Source organism: Xenopus laevis, chromosome 7S, assembly GCF_017654675.1.
Source record: "Xenopus laevis strain J_2021 chromosome 7S, Xenopus_laevis_v10.1, whole genome shotgun sequence".
NCBI lineage: Eukaryota > Metazoa > Chordata > Amphibia > Anura > Pipidae > Xenopus > Xenopus laevis.
This window is the reverse complement of record NC_054384.1, coordinates 53,646,654-53,661,264: the sequence shown is the minus strand read 5'-3', so window position 1 is coordinate 53,661,264 and position 14,611 is coordinate 53,646,654. Positions and strand designations below refer to the sequence as shown.

Genomic DNA, 14,611 nt, shown 5'->3' with positions numbered 1-14,611 from the left:
ATATATATATATATATATATATATATATATATATATAATACACAAAAGCCATGAATATCCTGTAAATTATATCCTTATAAACGGTGAGTAGTGATGTCATCAGTTATAAACGGTGAGAAGTGATGTCATTTCTGTCACACGACTCACTAAAATTTGTGTATTATAATAAATAAAGTACCCCCAGATGTAAAATATGAGGATATTAGAAGTTACCTCGGAGTTCCATGACCTGTATAAAAACACTCGGCCTTCGGCCTCGTGTTTTTATATGGTCATGAAACTCCTCGGTAACTAATAATATCCTTATATTTTACAAGAGGGGGTACTTTATTCACTATATATATATATATATATATATATATATATAGCGCTGGCATATTCCACATGGCTTTCCTTTTTTACATGCTGCACCTCTGTTCTTGCTACAGTAAAGCAGTCAACCTGCCTAGAAGTTTTTGTGTAATGTGGGGGAAAACCAGAATACCTTGAGAAAGCCTACACAAGCAAAGGGAGGACATACAAAGTCCTTGGACCCCAGCACTACATAGTACCAATGCTAACCACTGTAAAACCATGATTTCAATGTTCTGTGGAAGGTCATTTCAGGCAGGTTGTTGAGTTCTGCTTTGTCAAACAACTTTTCTTGCTTCTTGACAGCCCATATCAATATTCAGAACCAGGGCAGAAAATTCTAGGGAGCACCTCTAGCCCCCCCAGTTCCAACGTTTATGTCTGTGGTAACAATCTTGTTTATTATCGATTCTATTCCAGCAGACCTTGAATGTTGTCCTGTCTACTAGATGAAAAATTGTGGCACATTCACAAATGTGGCATTAGTCTGAATTGTTTTTGCTTTTTTAACTGTAATCTTCCTGAATTTTCTTTTACGCAAGCAAAATGGAGTTAATAACAATAAAAAAACTTTTTACTAACTTTGGATATTCAAATTTAGAAAAATGTTGAGTGAAAAGGAAAGTGTAGAAAAATGTTGCATTTGTGAAAATTGACTGGGTCTTATGTGAATGTGATCAGAAGTCTCTCAACAATTTTACTACTTTAATCATTGGCGAATTTGACTTACTCTAACAACCACCATTCTTTAAAATCACTATCCAGTTTTTCACAAAATAATTTTTAATTAGTCTACATTGATTTTATTGATTATGCATACAGTACATGACAATATGTGCTGCTTGTTCGACCCTGTTAATTAAAAATTAAAACACATTTTGTCCCAACACATGCATTTGCACTTCTTTTTTTTATATTTATAATGTAAAATAAATCTGGATTTTTTTTAAACTGCTACAGGTACTTTGGCTCTCGGGTACTAATAATTGGTCTGGATTGGTGCTAGCCTGTAACTATAGATTTTGGTGTATATTCCCCTTGCTGAATATAGATTTAAGAAAATAACCCAAGCCCATAGTAATTAGCAGAAGCTTAAATGAACTATTCTGAAGTGAGTCTTTATTTCACACAGGTGCTGAAGAGTAATAATGTAAACAAGTAGGTGCAAAGCTATTGAAGGAGAAGAAAGGTTAAATCACAGGGGTGCCAAAAGTTAGCAGTTGCACGTCATTCACTGAAATAAGCAGGATATACTCATTGGACACCATAATGAATTGCCTCAATATTCTGGTGTGTTGAGAAATTACCACTTCGGAGTTCCCTGTATAACTCTGCCTGCAACTTTTCTTGTGCTTTTATGCTGTCACAGAATTTCTCAGAAACTTAAAAAGGGTATGTAAAGTCTTCCCATTAAAAGGGTTATTCACATTTAAATGAACATTTAGGGGCAGATTCACTAAGGGTCGAATTTCGAAGTTAAAAATACTTCGAAATTCGACCCTCGAATTGAAATCCTTCGACTTCGAATATCGAAGTCGAAGGATTTAGCGCTAATCCTGCGATCGATCGATCGAAGGATTTTTCGTTCGATCGAACGATTTTAATTCAACGATCGAAGGAAAATCCTTCGATCAAAAAAAGATTAGCAAACCTATGGGGACCTTCCCCATAGGCTAACATTGACTTCGGTAGGTTTTACCTGCCGAAGTAGGGGGTCGAAGTTTTTTTTAAAGGGCAAGTACTTCGACTATCGAATGGTCGAAGTACCAAAAAAATACTTCGAAATTCGAAGTATTTTTCATTCGAATCCTTCACTCGAGCTTAGTGAATCAGCCCCTTAATATGATGTAGTGATTTATATTCTTATTCAATTCGTTTTCATTCTTTATTACTTGTGGTTTTTGAGTTAACTTTTTATTCGGTAGCTTTCAGGAATCTGAAATGCATTGATTTGAACATGGCACTGCAATATGAATGAGAGGGGCCTGAATACAAAGATAAGTAATAAAAAGTAGCAATGACAATACTCTTGTAGCTTTAAAGAGCATTTTGTTTGTGAAGATTCATATTCATCTAGGTCATGGTATATCTGTAGAAATAAGTCAAATAAACTGGACTTGCTGTGTTTTAAAGAGCATTTGTTTTTTAGATGGGGTCAGTGAACCACATTTAAATTGGAGAGTCAGAAGGAGGGAAATAATTAAAAAAAACTATAAAAGATGAAGGCCAACTGAAATTCGCCGAGAACTAGATATTCTATAACATAATAAAAGTTAACTTAAAGGATCCCTAAAAACAAGCAACTTTCCAATACAAATGTTTTACTTTATTCTTACTGTTGTTGAAATAATCAACCGTTTTCCCCTGCAGCCACAGGCAGCCTCAGTTAGCTCCTGGCTTTGCTTCTGCTGAACCAAATCGTTTTGGTACTGCTCAGACACAGCAGCAGCCAATCAGAGACAAACATGCTTGTTGCTGCCTGTATATTCTCTCTTCCGACTGGCTTTGGCTGCAGTGAGTGATAGGGATGGCCGGCCACTGCCCAAGCTTTTAGGTTGCCTTTTAGAGCTGAAGACACGCGGTCCTTTATCTTCACAACAGTAAGAAGTAAAGCATGTATATTGTATATTCTATCAGAATCCCTTAACTTAATAGTAAGACTTTACATCCCCTTTAATATCCTTATCATTCACACTATCATTTCTTTTGGAGTAACCAGATTTTGGTACTCTCCCCCCTGGTCTTCCAACATTTGACCGAATTCTCCAGATGTTTTGAGCACTCTCACCATTTTTTTTTGCAGGGTCTCATTAAATTCCTGGGAACGCATGCACAGTAAGATTTTCATGACATCTGTGTTCAACTGAATGACGTTACTTCCGGGTTCCTCCAAAACTTTTTAGCGGTTGCATATAAATCAGTTCTGTGGGCTGTCTGTCCACATAGGGGCTACCAAATGGCCAGTCACAACACTTATGTTGCACCTCCCAGGAACATTTTTCCAACTCTTTTTTTAGATTGGAATGTTCCCCCCGCAGTAAGGGGTACATTTATTATGTGTGTGTGTAGTTCTTGGTGCTTTATATACAGTACATGTACATATTTCACATGGCAACTCAGCAATCATATTCAGTGGGAAGCCAAATGACCCATATATTAAGTTTGAATAATGCTGTTCAGGAATGCTGATGAATCAGAAAAAGAAAAACACTCTGTGGTAACAGTTCATCTTAGTTTAGATTCTCAGGTTCTATAGTGACACTGCTGTTTGTTACTCTGACTCCATACCAGCCAGCCCAGAACTGTGTGTCATGTCCACCATGTTGAAAATATATGTAGCGTACACCTGGTCCATAATTGTGGAAGATGTATTTCATCTAATGAAAAGAGAAACACTACAGTTATAAAGTCATACAAATCAGTGGTGGTTTACATGACATTTTTAAAATCAATCTATAGTGATGAAATTGAGCATTCGGCCTAGATGGCACAATGCTATGTAGAATTATATGAGATCACTTATCCCTAAACCCTTACCCACCTTAAGCTACACATGGAGGGACAACCATCTCCCATACACTCAATTATAATACTTACATTTTTTTACATTATTTCATTTTCTCTGTAATAATATGATACAGTATCTTGTACTTGATTCTAACTAAGCTACATGATTCCATATTTTTGGCAAAACAATCCTATAGGGTTTAATTAATTAATGTTTGAATGATTTTAGCAGACAAGGTATAGAGTTCCAAATTACAAATAGATCCCTTATCAAGAGATTCCTTATCTAAGTTCCCTTGAGTTTATGCCCTTTTTTGTGCAAGACAGTACTTTATTTGCTTTAGTGAACACACAATGACACTGCCCAGAATTAGACAACTTGTTATCCACAAAAAACACTAGATCCTTCTCAGTTAAGAAAACTCCCAACACACTGCCATTTAGTGTATAACAATACAGTATATAATATTTATATTATTTTTGCCAAAGTGCAAACCTTGCATTTATCAACATTGAACCTCATTTTCCAGTTTGCTGCCCAGTTTTTCAACTTAGTCAAATCACTCTGCAAAGTGGCAGCATCCTGCATGGAACCTATAGTTCTGCACAATTTTGTTTTATCAGCAAAAATAGAAACAGTACTTTCAATGACCACCTCGAGGTCATTAATAAACATGCTTAAAAGCGTTACTTAATTTTTAACTCAAATAATATACTGTTTTGCCTGGTGAAAAGAAAGTGGTCACTTTTTGGGTTGTGATTTCAAAAACAAGAAAGTTTTTTGTTAACAGAAGGCAAGTTTTTTTTTTTAAAATATTTTGTTAATAACTATACAGTGCTGTCCAACTTCTGTTTTTCTGGCCTACGTGGTGCAGGGCCAATAACGGAAGACAGTGTTTACCACAGAAATGTTGGTAACCAAAAAACAAATTGTTGGTGCTCACTGCAGAGCACACAATTATAATATAACATGCTTATTATATAATACATAATAATAATAAGCATTTGTTTTTTAGAAGGGGTCAGTGACCCTCATTTGAAAGCTGGAAAGAGTCAAAAGAAGGAAAATAACTAGAAAACTACAAAAAAAATTAAGACCAACTGAAAAGTTGCCTAGAAATGGTGATTCTATAAAATACTAAAAGTTAACTTATAGCTGGAACCACTCTTTTAAAGTGCAAGTGTCACTGCTGCTCTGTGTAGAATGTGTTTGATGTCCCTGAATCCAGTGTTTTTGACTAAACAATGTACTGGAGATGCTATTTCTCTCTTATGTTGAAAGGATTCTATCCCATTTTACTCACTGTATAATAGAATAATCATATATATAAGCCTAGCTCAGTTCTGCTTATAGAGCTTAACCCTCAATCTAGTGTTAAACGACCGTCAGTTTTGTCTGTCATGAAATACTAAGGTCCCATGCTGTGTCTGTCATGAAATTGCAAGGGGCCACGCTGTCAGTCATGAAACTGCAAGGGACCACGCTATGTCTGTCTTGAAATGGTAAGGGCCCACACCGCATCTGTCATGAAATGCTGTGGGGCCTCACAGGTGTGTTGTTGAGTGTGCCATTGGGTGGGGCTTATTTTTTAATGCAATACACCTACCATCGCTATTTTTTTCCCCACCTCAAACACCTAGCTCTGTTCTCATGAGGGAGACCAGGTGCAACTTCTGCACCGCATGTTTCTCTACCAGCATCAGCCCCTTCTCTAAACCCCTTTCTTTGTGCATTTCTTTTAGCTTCTATTTGCCGTGCTAGGCTCCTATCACTACTGCTCTTTCTTCCAAACTCCACTTGCACCCTTTGTACAAGCTATTCCTCTCACCCTCTTGCTCCAGTGTTACTGACCAATCCTAGCAGTTTCTCAATGTCTCTCTTCTGTTACAATGACTAAAAACTCTGCACCAGGTACAGGGACTTTCCCGCCTCTTCCACCCTTATCCCCCTTTAAATAAGATTAGCAAATTTCCCACCAAAATCATGAGATCTATTTAAAGCATATTGATCTGTTTTCAGCTACAACTCCCATAAAAGCCCACTCACTGAAGGAACAGTTGCACCAGTGGTTGGGATCAGGGATTAAGAGATGAGCATTTATATAGGAAACGGTATGTTCTGCCATCATGCCCAATAATAAAGCTCAAACTTCCACCGACATCCACATATTTGCCCAACAGCCATTACATTCGACCATTTGATAGTCAAAGTACTGTCTCTTTAAGAAAAAACGTTGCCACCTAAAATACATAGATGTTTGTGATTAAAACATACAAAACTTTTTATTTAACTCAACGTTTCGATCCCTCACAGGGATCTTTCTCAAGAGTATACAAACATGCATGTTTGTATACTCTTGAGAAAAATCCCTGTGAGGGATCGAAACGTTGAGTTAAATAAAAAGTTTTTCTTTATTTCGCCTGAAAATCCTGTGAATGCCGCCATTCTTCACCTATATATATATATATATATATATATATATATATATATATATATATATATATATATATATATATATATATATATAAATCTATAAATCTATAAATCTATAAATCTATATATAAATCTATATATATATATATATATATATATATATATATATATATATAGTATATAAGTATGAATGGCAAAATCTAAGGCGAAAGGGGGGCCCGGCTGTGCTGCATTCTACGAAAAAACCGGTTCCCCCTTAAGAGTGTGGGAAGACCCAAAGTGGCAAAGGAAGCTGCAGCAAGATAACTTGTAAGGGGGGGGGGGCTAGAAGTTTATTTAATGTTTAAGGAGGGCCATGACCACCAATAGTTTTTTTTAATTTCTAGGGTGGACCCTGCCACCAATGGATTTTTTTTTTAACTTGCCCTGGGGCCCTGGGCCCCATGAATTCTGATGGCGGCCCTGTACATTAGTATACGAACTGAACCTTGAAAATGTGGAAAAGGTGCCAAATTACAGTGAATGTGCCAAATTACATAATCAGATATACAGTTCTTGTGAAATTTGTAATTGAACATTGAATAATAAATATATTTCTATGTGATGTTTGATATTTCACATATATTCTACACTGTATGTAAAATGTTTAGGTTTCTCAAATCTTTTCACAGTTCTTCAGCATCAGTTCTAAGAATAGGGCAAACATTTTATGTTTTAATCACAAACATCTATGTATAATCTATTTATTTCCTAAAATTCAAACTACTCCATGTTTGCAAGGTAGATAGTTTGCCAGTGCACAGATAACCCCCCTGGATAATGGACTCCAGCTAACAAAACAGTCATAAAAAAGTGGAAGCTTATTAAGTGCTGATATTTCTTGCTCAGTTTAGATTTCTCAGAGTTAATTTACCTGCTTCCACTGGGCATCACTCTGACTTTCCATCCTAACCACGTTTGGACGAAATTCTTTTAATATTTTTTTATGTTTGGAAAGCAGCTGAACCACTATTTCATATGTTGAGCCACAATCCCATCTTGGTGCATACCTAAAAAAATAAGATAAGTAAGGCATTAGTGCAGCACACATCCAAACTCCTTGCAGCTCTGGCTAAAATGGAACTTAGGCAGCATTGCTTATTAGTGTGCTTCTATGCAGGCTACAATAAAACCTTGCTGCAGCGTTGTTTTTATGTGTCCAACTGACTGTTTTCAGCTAGCCCTAATACCAGAAATTTCATCTTATGCCCCCTGATGTCTATGCCATATGTCCCACTGAAGTTTATTGCTGTGGAAGGTTGTTTTCATAATGCTTTTACCATAATTGAAACTAGCGAAAGAGGGAAATAATTATATATTGACTTGTTAATCATTCTATTAAACACATACTGCAAGTGAAATATTTAAAATGGTAAAGGTCTTATTTCTACAGCAGTAATATAGTCTACTTACCAGTCCTCAATTACAATGTCTGGCTGTACAATATCAATCAGCTTATCTTGGTATCCCATTCTCTTGAGTTGAATCAGCTGAGATTTTTTGCACTCCCTGTATAATTATACAGTACATATACAATTATAGGCTTAACAATAAATAATACTTATATATGAAACTCTTGTGGTTTGATTACAGATTGTGTCAATAAAAGATGAACAACCATTTAGCTTATTTTAATGCAATGCTAACCAAATTGTTGGCAACAGGCAGCTGTTGAAAGCCAGTTAAAGGAAAGTAATAAGGAACTTTGAAGCTCCACTACAGCAGAGACGAATGTGATGAATAAACAATGTCTCTGAAAAAAGCAAACCTGTCGGCATTACATGAATAAAGAATAATTAAAAGTTTGCAATGTATGGGGCAGTTAGTTATTATACTAGGTTTAGTGTTCGCTTTCATGTCAAGAAAAATAAATAGCAAGCTATTTAAAGGAAAACTATACCCCCCAAACAATGTAGGTCTCTATAAAAAGATACTGCATAAAACAGCTCATATGTAAAACCCTGCTTCATTTAAATAAACCATTTTCATAATAATATACTTTTCTAGTAGTATGTGCCATTGGGTAATCATAAATAGAAAATTGCCATTTTAAAAAATAAGGGCCGCCCCCTGGGATCGTAGGATTCACTGTACTCACAAACATATCAACAAACCATACATGTTAGGTCACATGAGCCAATTAACAGACTAACGTGTCTTTTGCTTCCACACTTCTTCCTGTAACAGTTAGAGTTGTAGTATTTCTTGTCAGGTGATCTCTGAGACAACACAGAGACCATCACAAAATGGTGGCTCAAGGCAAGAGATGTAAAAGGGCAATATTTACTTAAATATATATTCCAGTTTGGTAAGATTCTTTAATATGCCACTTAATATGATATGAACTATCTGTTGCTTAAGTGTTCATTTTGGGGGTATAGTTTTCCTTTAAGGACAGACATTCCTCCTTATGCAATGATAGTGCGTACTCATAAGAAGTAACAAAGTATTTTTTAATTTGATGATCGGGAAATGGTTCACCACAGTCTCCTGGCAGATCCTCAACTTTCCACAGATTTCCACCATTCTGTTCAATTGTCCAAGAATTGAAGGAATCTTTAGAAGATAAGTCAAATGAAGCAGTTCAGTGAGTATATATATATAAATCTGTATATAAACATGGAATTTATAATCTTTTATGAAGATTGCAATAAATAGTGGTGACAATATACAGTATATGCAGCCTCTTAGTATAATAAAGGTCTTTAAGGGATACTGCAATACAGTCTAGCACATACCCAATCACATGTAGGTGAAACCAGGAGCCAAAAAGTAAAGTTTAAAAGAGTACAAATTTATTTTCCATGATGATGAAAACAAAAGGCCTGATGTGTTTCAAGTCAATGCCTATAACTAAGTGTCCCCTGTTGACATGAAATGCATCAGGATTTTTGTTTTAATCATCATGGAAATAAATACAACCAGTAACATGACAAATGCCGACTGGATGCTGTGCGGTTACAGAACCATAGCAAAGATTTGCTCATGTTTAATAAATTCCAAAAAGGGATTTTGTGAACCTAATTGTTAAATTCCTTTCTTTCCAATCTTTGTGGGTCATATAGACCATGTAGCATAACATTCACCACCAGGAGTCGCGACACTAGTAAAAGTAGAAGATTTCTACCTCTCCTCCCTCTACTACTATTCCCCCACTGAATCAGACAGAACACAGTATTTACTAACAATGTTAAGAATGGGACCAGCCTGTCAGTGCATCTTTCTATGCGTGTATGGTGGGAAAAGAGCCGGCCGATATCTGCAAAAGATTTGGATATCGGTCGGCTCATAGATCAGACTGGACGGAAAATTTTGATCGGGTGGCTTTGAAGGCACCCAAACATCGGCCATTGTTAGTGCTGAATCGTCAGTACAGGTAGAATTTTATTGTTTCTACCTGTATATCTGTAGATTCAGCTCTACACATGTGTATTGAAACAAAGATCTTTTCTTTACAGTCAGCTGGTCACCACAAATGCACAAGTAAGAGGAAAGAAGCACTGACTGTATTTTCAACCTGAAGCAAAATAATAGACCAATGACAGAAGTTCTTTTAGAGAAAAATCATGTTAATTATGAGTTTAAAAAAAAATACAATGTCCACCTTCAGCATGTGGGTTTTGCAATAAGTTTCTTTTCAAATTCCAGATATGATAAAATATTTTCCAGTCATGAGGAGATTTTTTGCAGTCTTTTGAGATGTATCCCATACGCAGACATTTTGTTTTCCACAGGGTTGGGGAGTCAATTAAGTTCCTCCACACTGTACATACATGTCTGTATCGAATTAAATCAGTGGCAGGGACTAATGTCAGAATATACAGTAGAGCATCTTCTGGAAGTTGATTGATCTTCAGCATTTTGTATCTAAAAATGTTGGAAAAAATACAAATTTGTCAAGACAACAAATGTTTACAAATAAAACAGCAGATTTGCATATGTGCTACCTTTAGTTCTACTAAAGAACAAACTAGGGCATATTATGCAAAATTGGGGCCATCTGTGAAATGCACCTATATAATCTTTGGATTTGAAGGTGGTTGTTGTCCGCAGGATTCTGCAATAAACCTGCTTCCGGAGTGCCGTCCTTTCTTGGTTTTGGAAATTATATAATCTTTGAATAGCCTGCCCAGATTCCAGCTTCTCATCAGCTCACGTGATTATGTTTTATTATGTAAAAGTTAGTAACACATCTGCTGACCCCTCAGATGTTTGTTAAAGTGATACTGACACTAAAAATCTACTTTTTAAAATATGAATGTTACCTATAGGTCATGTTGATCATTTTTTGCTGAGAGGTTTGGTTATCTAAATTATTAGTTGAAGTTTCTAAACCTGACTGTTTTTCCAACCTGACTGTCCCATCTCAGCTTGTTAAAGTTTCCAATGCTAAAGGACTCCTGCTTCACAAATATGGCAGCCCCCTCATACAGTAACATGGGTCATCAGATAGGTAATGTAAAAGCATTGTGGAAATACTGTATGTCAAAGATATAAGTAGCTTTCAAAGGCAATATTATGACAGATGTAAAAAAGAGTTTAATTTCTGGTGTTGGTATCTCTTTAAGTGGGGTATCGCTTGAATAAATCAGATGCAGTTGTTTGTCACAGCAAAATGCTTATTTAAATGCTTTAACTCTAGTACCCCCAGGGTATGTGGGTCCCAATTTCTCAAAAGGATCCAACGAAGAATTACGTTTTTGATTAAGTATCATTAACAATTTATCATTTCTAGATTGCAACTGTCATTTAGTTTCCAGGGTCACTTATCCACAGGCCCGGACTGGCAATCTGTGGGTTCTGGCAAATGCCAGAGGGGCTGCTATAAGGTGCCATAGAAAGTCAGTATTTAGTGGGCTGGTGGGGGCTGTTTTGGCCTCTGCGTGGGCTGATTGGGCCTCTGTGTACCTGAAATGCCAGGGCCTATTTTGATTCTCAGTCCAGGCCTGCGTAATCCATATACTTTAAAGGGACTTTCACTTAACCATTTAATTACCTCTACCTGTCCAATCAAAAATGTGACTATCTGTGCTCAGTTGAAATTGTTTAAATGTGGGTTTTGAATGGGAATTTAGAAAAGTAAAGCCCCTTAGCTCACCCTGCAAGATTGCTTTTAGTATTAGACTTTTGCTCAGGGGCATTTTTAAAAACTTTTTCTTCCTAAATAAAGAAAACATATTAACATATTTAAGAGGTACAATGAATGCCTTATTCAATATCCTGAAAAATTACATAGTATCTTAGAATAAAGCACAGCATTTACACATTCATGCCTGTTATAAAAACATAGTAAAATCATGCCCAACCACCCACCCTCCTGACACACTGCTGTTTGGGCAAACAGTTTGAGGAGGATTTAAAATTTGGATATATATCCTGATGATTTGATGTGCTCATACTATAGGAACCACTGAATATGAGCAATGCCCACATGGGTGATATAATCAGTAGCATCAGAGAAATGTCAGCAAATATTGTATAATATTAAGGTGCGATTTGCAGGTTTCCTCTCAAAATTCCTCATGGGAGAGTTAAAACCGCTCATCTTTTTTTCGATTAGTGCTATGTGCATAGCATTAGGCATGAGAATAATGTGCCTTCTGTTTTCAGAAAGCTTTACACTGCTTGTCTTGCATTGTAAAGAGTTTTTGGCTCTTTTTAGCCCATTTCACCCTAGGTTTCTCTCGGCGGCAGATTAATGGCATGTGGGGCCCATACGCTACATTCACAAAGGTCCCCTTCTAGGCAGGGGCGATCCTGGCCCCTCCGCCGCCTGAGGCAGCAGCAGTTGCTGCTGCCCCCCCTCCCCCAGAAATTCGCTCTTAAAGTACCAGGAGCAGCATTTTTGCTGCCCCTGGTACCTAGTGGGGCGCTGCCGCCTGAGGCGACAGCCTCAACTTGCCTCATTAGCAAAGTACCCTTGCTTCTAGGCTAATGCTGGGTCTGGATGCGTGCAGATCCAGGCACATGTGTACCCCAGATCTGTATGCCTGGTCAGGTTTTGCCAGTGATGCCATCCATGCAGACAGCAGGTGCACACGACTGGAAATAGCAGCTCAAATAAAAATGGATATTAAAACAAAATAGAAATAATAACTGCAAAAAAAAAAACTAGACAAGCCCCTGATCACACAGACTCCCTATGCTATAGCATAAGATAACCTGTGCATTAATCCGCCCCTGGTTTCTCTACTAAACTCTCTACAAACCGTAACTGAGCAGAAGCAGGAAGTGCTGCAGTAAAGTACTTTAATTTTCTTTTTCAGTGCAAGGAATAACACAAATCATAGATGAGTTTGTGATAGGGACTGATAACTTGATCTTAACCTCAGTAAAATACGCCATAATATGTCAATACTATGCTAATGAAGAATACAATAAACTTGGTTAGTGAATACAGAAGCTGATTCAGCTATTGTTGTAATGAGCAGTACCAGAGCTCTTCTCAAAAAGTGAAGTAAACATGATCTCTCTCTGATCTCTGGGCATATAATAATGCTGATATTTATGTATACTTGCTATGCTAAGCTCTTATAAAGCTGGTGATATTCTTATACAGACTTGGCTTTGTATTCATCAGTTTAGCAATTATATAATATCATTATTAAATGTAATTTTATTGCTCAGAAAAATATACGTAAAATAAGATAGTCTTGAGGACCTTATGGCTAAATGACGCTCAAGAGTTATATTTACGCGTTCACAATGACTTTGGCCCAGTGCAATGTCTGTGACGGAAGAGTGCAACGCAAGCTCTGCTGCAAAGGGCTTCTGTCTGATGTCAGCGTCATGTGATCTTCAGTGGTAAAGCGGATGCATTTGCTTCATGTAGTAGGGAGCAGGGAGTTAATACACCCTGCGATCCCATGGGGTTGGTGTGAGCTGCCCCCCCCCCTCCAATGGGCTAGCTGCCTGCGTCGCCACTTAAAGGGGACATATACCATAAAATTTCAGAGTGCACTAAAATATGCTAATGAACATGAAATAGTAGAATACATTTTTATTTTTGCACATTTCAGGTCAAATTTATATCAAAAATCCAAAAAACAGCACTTAGCCCACCCCTTTCACATACTTCCGGTCCAAGGCTCCTCTCCATATCTCTCAGCGGCCGACGGCCGTTCCAAAGGCAGAAGCAACAGCATATCCACTTAGGCAGGACTGGGCGGGCAGATGTGGGAGGTACTTTTTTGCTTACGTCAGTCCCTCTTAGTCCTGCCCTGGCTGCCTCGTCATCACGTGTCCTAATCGCCTACACGCTTGCCTCCCCTGTTCATTGGCAACGTTCTTCTCCTGACTGCTTTCTGTAATCTCTTCCCTGCTGCCTTCTGCATTCACCTCCCCACTGAAGACCGTTTCCCACACTCTCTTCCCTGATCGCCTCCCCAATGGCATTTCTGCTGCCTTCTCTCTGCTCATCTAATCTGATCGCTTTCCTGCTGTCTCCACTGCCACGCTGCTGCTTCCCTGTTCAGCTCCCCGCTGCCCTCCCCCTTCTTTTTTCCATTATCTCCTCCTCGCTGCTTTCCCCATTCACTTCCCCACATTACTTTCCTACACTATTGCTTTTGCCTTCCCCCGATTGCATTCCTGCTGCCTTCCCCGTCCACCTAACTCGTTCACCGCTCTGATGCCTTCCCCATTCACCTCCCCCAATCGCCACCTACACAATCAGCTACCGTCCTCCCACATGTACAGCACATGAAAATAAATCAAAGCATTTTAATTTTTTAAACATAAATAACACTGTGCAGGATCAGTATAAGGTTAGCTACAGGGAGAATCAGCATGTTTGCAGGCTGGTGAGAGACACGGGCAGGAACCTGGGAGGGGCTTTCCCTGCTGTGTGTGTGTTCAGCCTGTCAGTCAGTGTGATAACAATTTCCTGTGGGAGAAAGAAGAGACACGCCCACTCCTCATTTCCGCATAGACGCAGACGAGTAAACATCTCTGTGCAGCTCTGATATAATGGCATTTTTACAAGGTAAAATGCTTTAAAAACTGTTTTTTTTCTACATCACTGCATATTGTAAGAAAGGAACAATAACATAACTAAAGATGAGCATTATGTAAAATGTCCCCTTTAAGGAAGATTATCATTGGTGGTTCAGTGGCGGCGCAGCAGCCGAGGAGTTAAAAGCAGGAGCGGGCTTACCCCCCTTCCTTTTCCAGCGACGAGCCGAGCAGGCAGAGCGGGCTGTGTTTGCTGTAGACTTGGAGCTGCGTCACAAGATGGCAGGGAGGAGACTTTCCATTAGTGAAGTGAAAGACTGGCTACAG

General features: G+C 38.1%; 1 protein-coding gene across 1 annotated transcript; it reads right to left on the bottom strand.

Moving 5' to 3' along the window:
• Positions 1 to 1,453: 1,453 nt before the first annotated feature.
• fbxo6.S (F-box protein 6 S homeolog) lies at positions 1,454 to 14,577 on the bottom strand. The gene is given in 6 exon segments (NM_001095085.1): positions 1,454 to 3,728; positions 7,206 to 7,341; positions 7,745 to 7,840; positions 8,761 to 8,887; positions 9,936 to 10,198; positions 14,487 to 14,577. Coding segments are annotated over 5 exon segments (762 nt in total). The 5' UTR covers positions 10,192 to 10,198; positions 14,487 to 14,577; the 3' UTR covers positions 1,454 to 3,581.
• Between the last annotated feature and the right edge of the window lie 34 nt (positions 14,578 to 14,611).